The following is a 14,815-nucleotide window of genomic DNA, read 5'->3' as shown; positions in this document are numbered from 1 at the left end:
TTTTTTCTTTCTTTTAATAAAATTAAAAATTTTTTATTTTATTTATTTATATCTTGATTTTATATTATAATTATAAGTAATATTTTGTAAGTTTATAATTAGAAGGATAAGCTAATTATTTTAAATTATAATGATTTTATTAATAAAATTTAACTATGAAATAATAAATAAATTAATTTCACATGATTTATTAGATAAGTCATATATATAATTTAAATAAGTATAATCTTTTTTAATTATCTATGTTATTATCAGAATATGTTACACAGTAGAATATTATTTTTATGTTCGATTTTTAATTTTTTATACTTTTATTAATCTTTAATAATAAAAAAGGATTAATTTGGATAAACAAAAAATATAATTCTAAACACTATTATGTTAATTATAATTTTTTAATTCTTTTAAAATTTATAACGATTTTATAATTAAAATTTATAATGTTTGAAAAATTAAAAAAATGACATATTTAACTTGACTATAAATACTTTTACATAATTTATATATTTAAATATATATTTGGTCCTCCTAATTTTTTTTCTTAAGATCCGTCACTGCCAACAATATGAGGATAACCTAAACAAAATTAAGATAAAACTTCCCGCAAAAGCGTCTGTCTGCGCCGTTTGGTTTGGTCTGATATTAGGCCAATCGACCCACAGATTCAATATTATCTTTAATGTCCTAATACCCGGATGGAGTGATAGGTGGGTTCAAGTTTTCATTCATGGATTTTGAATGCATTATTAATATTAGGTGAGTTCTATGGTGTAGAAAGAAAAAAATTTCTATACCTATAGATATGTGTTGGTTCATTGGAGAGTTTGATAAGTGTTTAAAGGGGGACAAAATCTGTACTCTTTGTAGGAGAAGTACAAGGACCTTGTTTTTTCTGCAAGTGGTTAGGTCAAAATTTTGATTGACTAATTATACTAATTAAAATTAAATTTAGTAAGATGATAAACCTCACCACAAAATTATTTTTTTATCGATCTTTAACAACTACAATAAAAGGCTTCAGTTTATATATTTTATTTTGTTTGAACTTTGAATCATTTTAATCTTTTAATAAACTAACTTATTATTTTTATTTTTAATCCATATTTATTATTGTTATTACTATTATAGTAAACTTTGTTAAATCCAAATAAAAATTTAATTATTTTGTTGGTTTTTATAATTTTGCAAAATTTTCAATTAGGTCTTTATATTTTTTTAATTTGGTTTTTGCATTAATTTTTTTAATTAGGTCCTTTTTTACCGTATAGAGACTCAATTAAAAAAACTTCAGAGCAAAGACTCAATTAAAAAAATATATATAAAAACTTAATTAAAAATTTCATAAAATTATAAAAATTAATGGAATAAATAAGCTCCAAATAAAAAATATATTCATTGTGTTATATTGTAAGCCAAAATATAATTGTAATGTATTCCAGAAATATGACTCACATATTACATAATTAGTCATACTAACAATATCCATTTGTAATTAATTTTTTTTTATATTATGAGCAATACATACTTAATGATCTTTTTATTATTAAAATAAAATAAATTACACTAATTTTTTGCTAGCATCTAAATTCACTAAATACGTTTAATTAAATTAAAAGTTAACAATAAAAAATATTATTTATTATATTGTTATTTACAATTTTTAAATTTTGTGACGGTAAACATACTTTTAAGACAATTTAATAATATAAAACTTATGACACAAATATTTTTTTTATTAGATATCATACAACCCTTTATTTTTAAACAATATTGCCATATAAAATAATTTACTATATATTTTGTAAATAAAAAATAAATTAGATTAAATGGTTAATAGCTTAAACTGAGTCGTTATTTTTCGAACAATAATAAAACAGAAATCCAATTTATGATGAGGTCTATTATTATGTCAACATAATTAGTCATAATGAAAATAATTACTCACTTAAATTCTATATAAAAAAGAGAATTTTTTTATATCATTCCTACAAAGAGTATAAACTTTGTCTCCTTCTTTAAACACTTGTCAAACTCTCTAATGAGCCAACACATATCTATAGGTGTAGAAATTTTTTTCTTTCTACACCATAGAACTCACCATAATATAATATAACGGCGTTACAATTAGTGTATGTGAGGACTACTTGAAGTGGTCTAGTAGGTTACTTTACCAAGCCAAAGGAAATTTTCAAAATTTCATTTCAAGAATTATCTTTTTAAAATGTCACAGACATGATTTTGTTAGTTAAAATTCAGTAGAATAGAGACAAATTATAATGAGATTTGAACAAATTCAAGTAATATAATACAACTTCAGGTTACATAATTGGCTATTTATTTTATCATCCGCCTCTAGAGCTTTGCCTTAATTATATGCAGTAGAAAAAGTCGTGAATTGATCAATGAAAGTTGAACTTGTCTCACAAAATTAAGCTATTTATCTGAAAAGTTTTCCATGACCGATTTTCGGTGCTTGCTCAGATTCATCACCACATCCCATCTATATCGCCAATATGCTCCTGCTGTCATGAAGCAACAGAAAAAGTCACTCATTTTTTGATCGATTATTCTAGAATAAAAGAAATATGGTCTCAGAGTTATCTTCATGACGGTTTTTCTCTTCAGAGTCCTAACGACTTTTGGATAAGGTGGACTGCATCAACAGAGATGCTTAACCCATTAAAAAATGCTGACCGTAATCCTCAATTGCTTGCCATCATTTACTGGAACTGCTGGAAAGCTCTCAACCCGTTAATTTTTGAAGGTTTTACTTCAATGCCATCTGCCATTCCAGCAAGCTCTGTCAAGTTGCTCCGTCAAATCCAAAGAACTCCTAATTTAGATCGTCATCTCCATGAGGCAAACTCTTAGTTTCATTCAATTTGATTTATCATTCTCGCTTCTTTAAGAATTTTCTTCATTTTTCGACCATGCATCGTTGGATGAATACCTTCAGTGTATTGTTTTGGAAAATCTCCACCTTTTATAATGCTGTCCTACTTTTGGACATCTTTGTATTTCATTTTTCAATAATTAATGAAATATAACCTACTATCTTTAAAAAAAATATATTGTAAAAGTGATAATGTGTAGAGTAGAGTAGGATTTGGATCCAACCCTAACCCTATTTGTAGGTTAAGATTTTTTATATAAACCCAACCCTATCATATCCGTGTGTTGAGAGTATCCCAACGCTACTCGACTCTACCTACGAGTTATAAAAAAGATGTAATATTATTATATAAGTTGATAATAATTTAAAGCGAAAATCCCACTCCTCTTTTTTGAGAAATGATAAAATGACACTTCTCTCCCCTCTATTTGTAAAATGTACATTTTTCTCCCTTATGACTTTTAAAAAACCTCCTCTTTAATCCATTTTAAATTTTTTGTGTTAACTAATGTTAACTTTATCCATTTTCAAAAAAAAAAATTATTTATTACGAATACCTTTTAGTTAAAAATTTTATTTTTTGTCATTAAATTTTGTTTACCAAAATATCTTTTAATAAATTATTTTTTATTAATTACTAAATTTTTTTTAAAAAATATGTTGGTAAAAATACAATTTAATTAATAAAAAAATAATTTATTAAATGATATTTTGATAAGCAAAATTTAATAACAAAAAATAAAATTTTTGTTAAAGGATATTTTTGTAAAAAATAATTTATTTTTTCTTGAAAAATGGATAAAGTTAACATTAGTTAACACAAAAAATTTAAAATAAATTAAAGAGGAGGTTTTTTAAATATTATAAGGAAGGAGAATGTATATTTTATAAATAGAAGGAAAGAGAGTGTCATTTTAGCATTTTCCTCAGGAGAGAAAAGTTGTATTTTTTCTAATTTAAAATAGAATTAACTTTTATGTAAAAAAATGTATTAAATTATCAATTAATGATATTTTCTTAATGGGTAAGAATATTTTGTATTTAGTGATAAGAAGGTAATACGGTAGGTGTAACAATAGATAAGATAGGTTAGTGTTTGGATCCAATCCTAACTCTACTTGCGGGTTGAGAATATTCTAACTCTAAAATAAAATTGACTTTTATATTAAAAAAATGTATTAAATTATCGATTAATGATCTTTTTTTTAGTGACTAAAGATCTTTTTACATTTAGTGAGATATCTAATTCAATATTTATTTAAAATATATTTTTATATAAATATATAACTCTACCCCAATAATACTAACATCATTGCATTGCATGAAAGTTAAATTATTTAATAAATTATAATTTACATATTGGGTAGTTATTATTTAATGTCACATTTAATTTTAGAGTGCTGTCATGGTTTTAGACACACTCCAACACTATCATATCGACACTTGAACTCACTCAATCTCTTGAGTTAAAACTAAATCAGTCTAACTCCTTAGTATTTAGCAAAAAAGATAAGAACATAAGAGAAAGAAAATTTTGGTAGAAAAAAATACTTTATTACTTAAGTATTTATTACAAATGACTCACACTCTCAAACTCTAACTCTCACTTCTTATTTATAGTCATCTACTTCCTTAATGGATAGTTAGTATTAAATCTAATCAACCGTCCAGATTAATCATTCAAAATTTTTATTACAAATATTTAGGTCCAGTTTCGGTAAACAACTTAAATAAGTTCTTTTGGAAAAAGAGTTTAACGTATAAGGACTTTTGTTAACAACACCTTATAAATAAGTTATTTTATATTTGAATTTTTAATTATAAAAATACTTATTTTAAAGTTGTAGCATTTAGATAAATAACTCAAGAACTTGTTATAACTAATTATAAAAATAATAACAAGCTATATAAAAATAATATCACATGTAAAAAAAATAATATCACACGATCGTAAATACAAATTTAATAATAAAAATAGAGTGGTAATATGATAAAAAAATAATTGAAAGAAATATATAAAGTAGGTGATTCAGATAGAACATTATTTTAAAATGTTGTTGAAATGTCAATACTTTCTGCAGATGAATCATCATGTGAAAATGGTGGTGGCAGGCCAATACTTCCAGCAGATGGAACATTGAGTGAAAATGATAGTGTACTTTTAAGAGATGGAACCTTGCATAAAAATAATAGTGGAGGGCCAGTATCTCCAACAAAAACAGAAAATATTTTGACAGAAAAAAAAATAAAAGTAAATTTTTTTGTTTTAAAGTCAATTTTTTTAGAAAAATGATAGAATAATTTATCGAGAACAACAAGTCATATCTTTCTACTTCTTCAAAAAGTTGTAAATTAACTTCTCGAAAAGTTAAATTTTTTTTTTTAAATGATGCAAAAAATTAGTATTGTAATTTTTCATAATTTAAAACTAAGAAAGAGTAGCTTTTGATGTTTTTTAAACAGGCTCTTATTCTATCACAACTTTTTAAATATTTTAGATTATTTTATACTACTTTTTATATTTTTATATATATTTAAACTTTTTAAAAATATTTTATAACCTTTTAGAGTATTCTAAGACTTTTTAAAATTTTTCAAAATATTTTATTCAAAAAGTTGTAAATTAACTTTTCGAAAAGTTAAAATTTTTTTTAAATGATGCAAAAAGATTAGTATTGTAATTTTTTATAATTTAAAACTAAGAAAAAGTAGCTTTTACTGTTTAAACAGGCTCTTATTCTATCACAACTTTTTAAATACTTTTAGATTATTTTATACTATTTTTTATATTTTTATATATATTTAATTGTACAAACATTATAAAAACTATAAAAATACAGTGGAATCTAACTTTTTAAAATTTCCTGTGACAGTGCGCTATCATCGCCCATTCGCCCACGTAAAATCAAAAGCATATCATAAATGGAATATACAAAACAATGGACCAATAAAGACGGAAATAAAATGTACTAAATTTATAATGTGCCCAAAAAAGAAAGAAAAATAAGAAAAGAGAGTAGTAAATGATAAGTGATAATAGAGATATTTTGGGATGAGAATGAAAATATCTACTGCACTGTGATGACCCGTTGGGTTGAGATGATTCTAAATGAAACCCCCACCGGTTGACGTGGCGGTGCTTTGGACCCACTACGGTACTACACATGTAAAAGTGCTCATATCTCCGATCTTCACCGCTTTCTCTATCTCCTTCAATTCCTCCTTCACTTTTCTTATTCTTAATAATTCATCTTTCTCTGTTTCATCACGCCCACTCCCCCAAATTCCGCAAATGAAGAAGAACAATTTCAAGATAAAAGAAAAAATTGCCATGTGTTCACCCACCACTGATCTCCTTTTGCCACCACAACAGATACAGGTAGCTAGTTTCCTTTAACTACTTCTCCATGTTCATTCCTCCTAACAATTATTAGTACAAGACTCTGCCATTAGTTTATATATTCACAGTGACGAAGCAACCCATAAAATTCATCTTCAATAAATACAGAGGTATGCCTAAGTAAATTGTGATCATAATCATATACGCTTTACAACTTCAACCAGGTCTAAGATTTACTACTGTACATAGTTTAATTTATCTCCATTTTTGTTTAATTTATTGCCTACCTCTAATTTTCATTGGTACAAAGACATAGACAAAGATCCTTTTCTTTCTAAAAACTCTCTATCTTTTTGGGACAAGACATTGCAATACTGATTATGTTGTTAGTAGGCTATAATTTTTTTTGTTCTTTAAAAAAAGTGCTGAACTTTTTAATTACATAGGTTTTCAATCGTCATTTTTCATTTGTTATTAGTTTAGATTTAGATTAAGAAAGTAAAAGTTATGTCCGAAATTTTCTATCAGTAATAATGCATTATATTTCTTCTGTCTTATTAGCTATATTATCGGGATTTTTGAATTCGATTTATCTGAGATCTAAAGGACGAGGTGACCAAAATTAGTCCAAATAGCATCAAATTGTTCCGAAGATTTTTCTTTTTCTTTTTCTTTTTTTATTTTTTTAAAGGTCAGATTCTTAACAGATATTTCATTACCTGAGGAGATAATTCTCTCTTTTCCCTTTTTGGAAAAGGAGAATATTCTAACAGGAAAGGATGTGTCATTGCTAATTTGCTGTATAGAAGCTAAGGTGCAATATAATGGATTTTGTTGTTTTGACAAATGCAATATAATATCTTTGTTGGGCCCTATAAAGCTTCCAACACTATTGGACCTAATCAAATTAGATTACCCGGCATGTTCTATGGCTTATTAGCTGGTTGATGCAACAACCAACAACTTTGGTTTTGTGTTTGATATCATTATTATTATCAGGGATCAGTGTCTACAGCAGAGTGGACAGACGAGAAACACAGCATGTTTCTTAACTCTATGGAAGCATCATTTGTCCACCAATTATATGACTTCAAGCAAACATTCGCCTCAATCACTAGACTCAATGAGTCCCATGATTTAAAAACAAATCCGTGGATTCAGCACTACGGATCTTCAAACAAACTAGGTGCTCCACATGCTCCAATTGTTCATGCAGGTGCGTGGATATCTGAAACAAATATATTTGGGACTTGGGAGGGTGGTTGTGGTTCCATTATTATTTTATCATTACTAACTCAATAAAGCTAAGCTCTTATATATTACAGAGATGTCGGATCAGAACTTTGCCGATGAAGAAGCTGAGGAGCAACAAAAGGAAAACAACAAAAGAGATGTAAAAAGACTTAAAAGGACTTTGATAAATGATGATGCTGCTGCAGCAATGAGATACTGTAAAACATAGTTTTAGTCGCTATGGATATTGGAGATGAGTGGGTTGATATCCATTCAAAATGTTGCTTCAGATATCCTTAACAAGTGTTGTAGAATGTAGAGATTAGAATCGAGAGAAGCTAAGCTAAGCTTTTAATGTGCATGCTAGTATTAGAATCATGAGAAATTTAACTATGAATATATATGCACACGCACTTATGGTTATGGAGAGATTTATGATAGCAGCTAATTTGAGTAATTTCTTCGAAAGTCCAGGAACCAAGGAAACACATATATAAACAACAACTGTTAATATAAGTTTTTTAATTAAAAAATGCTAACCAATAACCATCATATATATCAAACCCGGAGACCCGGCCGGTTTATAAAACCCGGACCGGGTCAAGTACTATTCTTTTTTTTCTTTTTTTTTTTTTAAATTTGGAATGAGATTCGTGTTCTCGCGCCTCGCCTCTCTCCTCCGTCTGTGCTTGGCTGCTTCGCCTCCCTCCGCCAGTAAGTGCTCCAGCTGTGCGTGTTTGTTGCTGCTCGTCGTCCGTGGTTGTCTCTGCTCGTCTCAGTCGCACTGCCGGCGTCTCGTCGTTCGTCTTTCTCGTCGCCGGCGTGTCTCGCCCTTTCCTGGGCGCCTCGTCGCCGGCAGCAGAAGCAACTCGTGGGGCTGTCGCTTCTTTCGTCGCCTTCCGTGGGGTCGTCGCCGTGGACCGGGACCGTTGGTGAGTTTCTGCATTATCGCTTCTCCTGTTCTGTCTTTTCCAGATTTTCCTTCTGTATTTTGAGATGTTGAATTGCTAATCGATTAATTTGTCTGGTTGATATCTAAATGTTGCAGTAAATCATGACTGAATAAGGATTTGTTAAATTTGTTGCTGATTTTGTTGCCGTAAATGTCGCTGAAAATATCATTGAGCTAATTTTTTAGTTAACAAAAATTATCGTCGAGTTGAATTTGTTGTTGACAATCGTCATTAAATCTTAATTTTTTTTTTTCTCTTGCAAAAAATTTATCTATGTTTAAGAATTGATATTGATATAATTAATGTATCTGTGAAGATTTATTTTTGAATTTTGAATTTAAAATTTTTTTTGTAATTTTATATTTATATTTAATTATGATGGTACTATCAGTTGAATTAGTAATTCACTGATTCAGTTATATGTCCGAATCGACTACAGATTCGGTCCTCATCACTACATTTTTTTAAGTTAAAAAAAGGGAGAAGTTCAGGCGTTAACGACAAGGAAGGAAGGAAGGGGGGGGGGTTGAAGGAGTCCACGTGTATGGTCAACTATAACACAAAGGGGGTGGCGTGTTAACCACGTGCGGTGTTAAGATCTTTGAAGTTTGGACTTTGAATCCCACCGTCATCACCGTCTTCGCCTCCTTTAACCAACGCCCACCAAATCTTCACCCCTTCTCTATTTCTATCCTAGCGTTTCTTTCTCGATTCCGCGTCTTCTCTCATTCCAAGATTTTCTCCATTACCCCGCTTTTCCATATTTTAGGTTTCACTTTGGATTTCCAATCCCAATCTGCCATCCCCCCGTTCTCAATTTAAGTTTCCTTTCTCCAATTATTTCCCAGTTGAAGAGAAAAATGCTGGCATTCTTATCCACCGCGAAGGCACTCCGCTCCTTAGCGTCATGCAGAAGCGGCGTCGCTCAATTGATTAGGAGGAGCAGCAGCCACAAATTCGAAGGCTGCCGGTGTCTTACCTCCATCGCTGGCGGCGCCACCAGTCAGATTCAGTCCCTTGGATGCCACGTTGGCGGTTCCCCGTTTACGGGAGCGTTGAGTAACATCAATGCTGCTCTCCAAACGAGACACTTCCTTGGCTGTGGAGATGGTGAAGAAGGTGTTCTCTCCAAAATTTACGAGGAGAAGCGCGTTTTGGGGTAACACCCTTCTCTTCCTTCCCAACCGTTAATCCCTATGCATGTTTTAGTAGCTTTGAATTTAAACAATTTGATCATTTTGGTGCGTAATAGTTGGAATTTGACACTTTCTGATTATCAGGTATTCGCCAGAGCAATTATTTGATGTTGTTGCAGCTGTTGAATTCTACCATGGGTTCGTTCCCTGGTGTCAAAGGTCGGAGATACTTAGGCACTATCCAGATGGATCATTTGATGCTGAGTTGGAGATTGGATTTAAATTTCTTGTTGAAAGTTATGTTTCTCACGTTGAATTGGAGAGACCAAAACGTATAAAGGTAGTTCATTTTCTCTACTTTGGAATATTATGGTTACCTTCTCTTTTTCCTACCATTAAAATCTGTTGGATTCTACTTTTATAAAAAGTTGGCAGTACGTTGTTCATGCTAATGCAATGGAGTCGCTTTGCCAATATGTCGTTGCTACACAACTTTACATAATGTATTACATCATCGGCCATTGGTATCACTTTGATGTGAAAACTGCTAAAAGAGAGTTAATAGGGTATCATGTTACATCTCAAAACTAGAGGCGGTGAAAATGCATGTGATATTTGGGTTTTTGGCAATTGTTCCCACTTTTGTGGGAGTGGGTCAAGCCAAGTGACCACTAGCAGGATTGGGGTTGGCTGCTTTGTTGAAAGGGGTAGCCCGAAATCAACTTGTTTACGGCAATAGAATTTGGTTCTTCGTTTCTATTGATTGCTATTTTGTTGTGCTTATAGCCTTATACTATATGTTTTGTATTTTCAGACAACCGTTTCACAGAGTACCCTGTTTGATCATTTGATAAACATATGGGAATTCAATCCAGGCCCAGTTCCAGGGACGTGCAATCTTTATTTTTTGGTGGATTTCAAGTTTCAGTCACCACTTTACAGACAGGTATGGTTTTGTCATTTTGTATCTGTCTTGATCAACTTGTTTTTATTGTCATTATGCTTTCTTGGAATCAATGTTCTTTCCTCACTTTTATGTTTTTCTTTCCCTGATTTTTGAGGACTTAATCTGTTAATTCATGTATATATGCCAAGGGTTTATTTGCCGATAAAATACTGCTGAGTATCATTACCAGTAACTTGACTAACCCTCTTATATGCCTGCATCCGTGTTCATACAATCTGCTATGTAGCCCATTCCATCACAAGAAACTCCGTTAATGTTAACATTATAAAATCAATGTTAACATTATTATGTATTTTTCGGGTGATGACTAATCAATGTTCCTTTTCTGTTGGTTAGATTGCATCTATGTTCTTCAAGGAGGTAGCCTCTAGGATGGTTGGTTCATTTACGGAGCGTTGCCGTTTGATATATGGACCAGAGGTGCGGGTCCATGAAAGGTCATATGGAGAAAGGGCATAATTTAATTGGTTTAGACATCAGTTTCTTGTCTCGAACAGTGCTAAGGTTCAACATTAATTGGGAAGGTTTTTGATTGTGTGCCGCCCAATGCCAATGAGTACGATTGATCATTTCTCTTTCTAATCCCTGGTGATATTTGTAATTTGTGTAGATGAATTCTACAATACACTCTGTACAGTCTTAAAAGTGACCTGAATTTAACATGAATCTTTTTTCCTTGAAAAAAATGTGACCTGGAATGGAAAAAAGCTATCGCAGATCCCTTCTTGGTTTATGTAAAATGGACATTTATTTCTTCCCAATACAATACACACACAAGTTATCGGATTACTAGCAATTGAATAACATTCGCAGGCACTGTAGACCTGTAGCCCTGTTAGCCTGTACTATTATTTAAATGTATATGCAGTGAAAGGTTTTCATCAAATATAAACAAACGAGACGCACAGGGTTAACAAGAAAAAAATTATTTATTTATTGTAGTCTTTGTAGATTGTTAAATTGAAATCCTCTGAAGGGGTCTATGAGAAATTATTTATTGTAGTCTTTGCAAACAAGTGTTCCAATTAAGTGAAATATAATTACACGGCTAAAATATTTAATGTATGGTCTACAAATTATGTTTAAGGAACTTGTGTCATGTAGAACTAATTTTGCATGAGAGTGATCCTTCCCATGAAGTTAACACAAAATATCTTGGGGTTCTAAGATGAATACTTGAGGATGGCTACGACAATCTTTTCTTTATTTTTGGTTGGAAATGCTTCTAAAACAGGACTCCATCTTTGTAGAATTGAAAGAGGCACAACCTGCATCAGTTGAATTACTATTTTAGAATTCTTAGGATCATAAAACATGAAGACTTAAAATTTTGTTTTGAGCACAAATGAATGAATAATATATGATCAGATTCGTATATAGAGAAGATTGAATCATCCAAAAAGGAGAGGGGAGAAACATTGATATTTCGAGAGAAAAAAAAAACACTCAAATTAGTACTAAAAAAATCTCTAATAAATTTTTATAAGTCCTTAACAGTTATTCATGTTGGACATATTGGTGCTTTTATCATTTTAAAGAGAAACTAATTTATCTTATAATAATATTTTTTTATGTAACTAAAATTGATAGAGGGATCGATTTATCTTTTATGAGAGTAATTTTTGAAGACTTCTAGTGAATAAAAATTTATTGGGACCAAACTCTCAAATTTAAAATTCTTTGAGGATTCACTGTGAAAAAAGTTATAGAAACATGTCATAACAAACTAAAGAGAAATACCTTGATTCTTAGCCGCTCTGCAACCTCGGATTGCTCATCATACTCGTTCATTACCTTGCAAGGAATAGCGTTATAAAAGACATTTTAGAGAACATGAGTGGTCAGTTCAGTAATCAACGAAAGACAAAAATCACTGATGTTTATATATATTTACATTATACTTTAGGAAAATAATCAGAGCTTCGTCATCACCAGCCTTCTTGCACAACTTAGCAAAACCCTGCTCTATATATTTGCAGCTTCCACGAGAAGTACGGTAAAAATCTACTATCACAAAAGATCCTGTTCCTTTAGCCTTGTCCAGAATTCTGCAGAACTCTTCATCCGTGGTGAATTCCCTTACACAATCAACGGGACACAGGTCCTCATTTACATTAGGAAAGTCTTCTTGATGTTCATCTGCAACAACTCCTGTACTACTACAAGGGCAAAATGTGCGCCTCATCTTTTTTAAAGGCTTAATTTTTGTATCACCAAGACAAAGTTTGCTATGATTGTGCCTTGAAAACAAGCTGAAACCCACATGGAAAATTCCAGAATCAGCTGGTTTCTTCAAGTCCTGTCTAAAATAGGCAAAGGAATAGGTATGCAAAATGTCCTGCCTCGGATATACAACTTGTGGCATCTTTTATATGTATGGCTTGTGATAAAAATTTTGTAATCTTTGCTGCTAACTTTTGGTATCTCTTAAAAAGGACTAATGGAGTTGAGCATAAGCGCGTACATGACTTTCACTCTCCCAAGCTAGATTGATTACTATTTCCAAACGAAATGTCGCAAGTAAGGACATTACCTATTTGGAAAACAAAAATAAATAACATTATAAATGGTAGTGATGAATAAATTACTAAGATTAGAACAAAACTATGGAAGGGTTTGATTTAGATTCTCTAAAGTTTGAATTTCACTTTAGAGAATAAAGTGTGATCTCTCACCATTTATTTTATAAGTGAGACCAATAATAAATATAATAGAGAAACCATTCAAAGATAGAAGATCATACTTTACCCTCTAAAATATAAATTTAAAATTTAGAGGATCCAAATTTAAAAGGGTTAAGCATTTAAAGTGAATCAGCAAAAATTGTAGTTACCAATCAGTAGTATTTTGATTTAAAGTATGCGAATTGTAATTGAATCTAATTTCGGCTTGTGAGAGAGGGCCACAGAGTCACTACCTACCTAACTAATGCTTTTTCATAAGGTAGTTAACTTGATCTATTAATAAATCTTAATTTGAGCAAAAACAAGATAGTAATGATGTCTTATCTGAAAAACACATGATGCTTTAATTTGCATATAAAAACAAGACGCTCTTAGAAAAAAAAAAGGGGTTAAGTTTTTACGCTTTGTTTGATTCAAAAGAATTTGTAAAGAAAGATAAGAGGAGAAAAAAAAAGGATAAAAAAATTCAAATTTTCTCTCTTTGGATTAGCAGTAAAATTGTATGAAGAACAAAAAAGTGTATGTGGAGTCCGTTTAATTTTTTCTCCCCAAAGATGCAAAGAAATCTGAGACTGAAATGTAAAGATGGGTAAAAGTACATATTTACCCTTTTTTAGTAACAGATTAAAATTTCTAATTCACTATTTGAAAAAATGAAAATACGTCTCTTCATCTTTTCTTTTCTATTTTGCCGTCATCTTCAACAGCGTAACCGGAGCTTCCTAACGTCGTTGACATCGCTACAGCAGTTTTGTTATCGTGGTGACAGCTCCACCGCGCATCTTCATTCCTGCATCTTCAAGCCAAATGTGTGTTCTTTTTTCGTTGTAGTCATATATTTTCCTAAAAATAAAATGGAAAAATAATCACGGTAAATATTTTGTATTCTTTTGTTTTTCAACTGAGATATTGTTTTGACTTTATGTTCTATATATGATTCTTATCTTTGTACTGAAAAATTAATACATGCTTTCTTATCTATTTTCAAATGGGTCTCTCATCCTAAATGAAAAATCCAACCATATTCAACTTTATATTTTGCTGCCAGTTTATGTTTGGTCCAAAAAAAAATTTTTAACGCATTAGAATTTGATGAAAAATATTAACTTAAAATATTAATTAATATTAATAAAAATATTAACAGTGTAATATTCTGCATCTTTTATTCAGTATTATAATTGGGTTTCATAATAACCCTCCATGCAACTGTCTCGTATATGAAATGTGCTAGTAATAACAGAGTAATAGAGATGTGGTAAGCATATCACAAAATGAAGATCATAAGGTCTTCTTTTTTATTTATGATTTATGATAATATTATACAATTAAAGTAACTAAGTCTGAGGATAGGGAAGGCTCTTATCCAATTCGGTTTTATGCTCTGATTGTTCGACTTTGAACTTGAGATTTTCTAAAAATTCCACAATAAGATTGTATATGGTTGTATATAAGAACCAAAAGGATTCCACAAACTTCACTTTAGTTCATGCATCATTTGCTTAGTGAATTACGTACTTGCTCTGTAGATGATTTTTTTTATAAAACTAAAAAAAGATTTTTTTTAGATCAGTAGTGAAAAATTCGATAGGGAGTACAGAGTTCTAATGTC

At 30.5% G+C, this 14,815-nt stretch overlaps 3 protein-coding genes across 3 annotated transcripts; 2 read left to right on the top strand and 1 right to left on the bottom strand.

Moving 5' to 3' along the window:
* The first annotated feature begins 5,988 nt into the window (after positions 1–5,988).
* LOC107460365 (uncharacterized) lies at positions 5,989–7,889 on the top strand. Its single transcript, XM_052253542.1, has 4 exons — positions 5,989–6,059; positions 6,192–6,272; positions 7,233–7,449; positions 7,559–7,889. The coding sequence occupies exons 1-4, from the start codon at positions 6,003–6,005 to the stop codon at positions 7,693–7,695; spliced, it is 492 nt and encodes a 163-aa protein (XP_052109502.1). The 5' UTR covers positions 5,989–6,002; the 3' UTR covers positions 7,696–7,889.
* Positions 7,890–8,120: 231 nt separating this feature from the next.
* LOC107460440 (uncharacterized) lies at positions 8,121–11,311 on the top strand. The gene is made up of 5 exons (XM_016078806.3): positions 8,121–8,398; positions 9,268–9,578; positions 9,700–9,895; positions 10,370–10,501; positions 10,859–11,311. The coding sequence occupies exons 2-5, from the start codon at positions 9,280–9,282 to the stop codon at positions 10,979–10,981; spliced, it is 750 nt and encodes a 249-aa protein (XP_015934292.1). The 5' UTR covers positions 8,121–8,398; positions 9,268–9,279; the 3' UTR covers positions 10,982–11,311.
* Positions 11,312–11,581: 270 nt separating this feature from the next.
* On the bottom strand, positions 11,582–12,887 carry LOC107460381 (thioredoxin-like 4, chloroplastic). Its single transcript, XM_016078735.3, has 3 exons — positions 12,417–12,887; positions 12,263–12,316; positions 11,582–11,790 (listed from the first exon to the last, which is right to left on the bottom strand). Exons 1-3 carry the CDS (start codon positions 12,885–12,887, stop codon positions 11,686–11,688), a joined length of 630 nt encoding a protein of 209 aa, XP_015934221.2. The 3' UTR covers positions 11,582–11,685.
* Between the last annotated feature and the right edge of the window lie 1,928 nt (positions 12,888–14,815).

This window comes from Arachis duranensis, chromosome 8 (genome assembly GCF_000817695.3).
Source record: "Arachis duranensis cultivar V14167 chromosome 8, aradu.V14167.gnm2.J7QH, whole genome shotgun sequence".
In the NCBI taxonomy this organism is placed as follows: domain Eukaryota; kingdom Viridiplantae; phylum Streptophyta; class Magnoliopsida; order Fabales; family Fabaceae; genus Arachis; species Arachis duranensis.
This window is presented reverse-complemented; position numbering and strand designations above follow the sequence as displayed.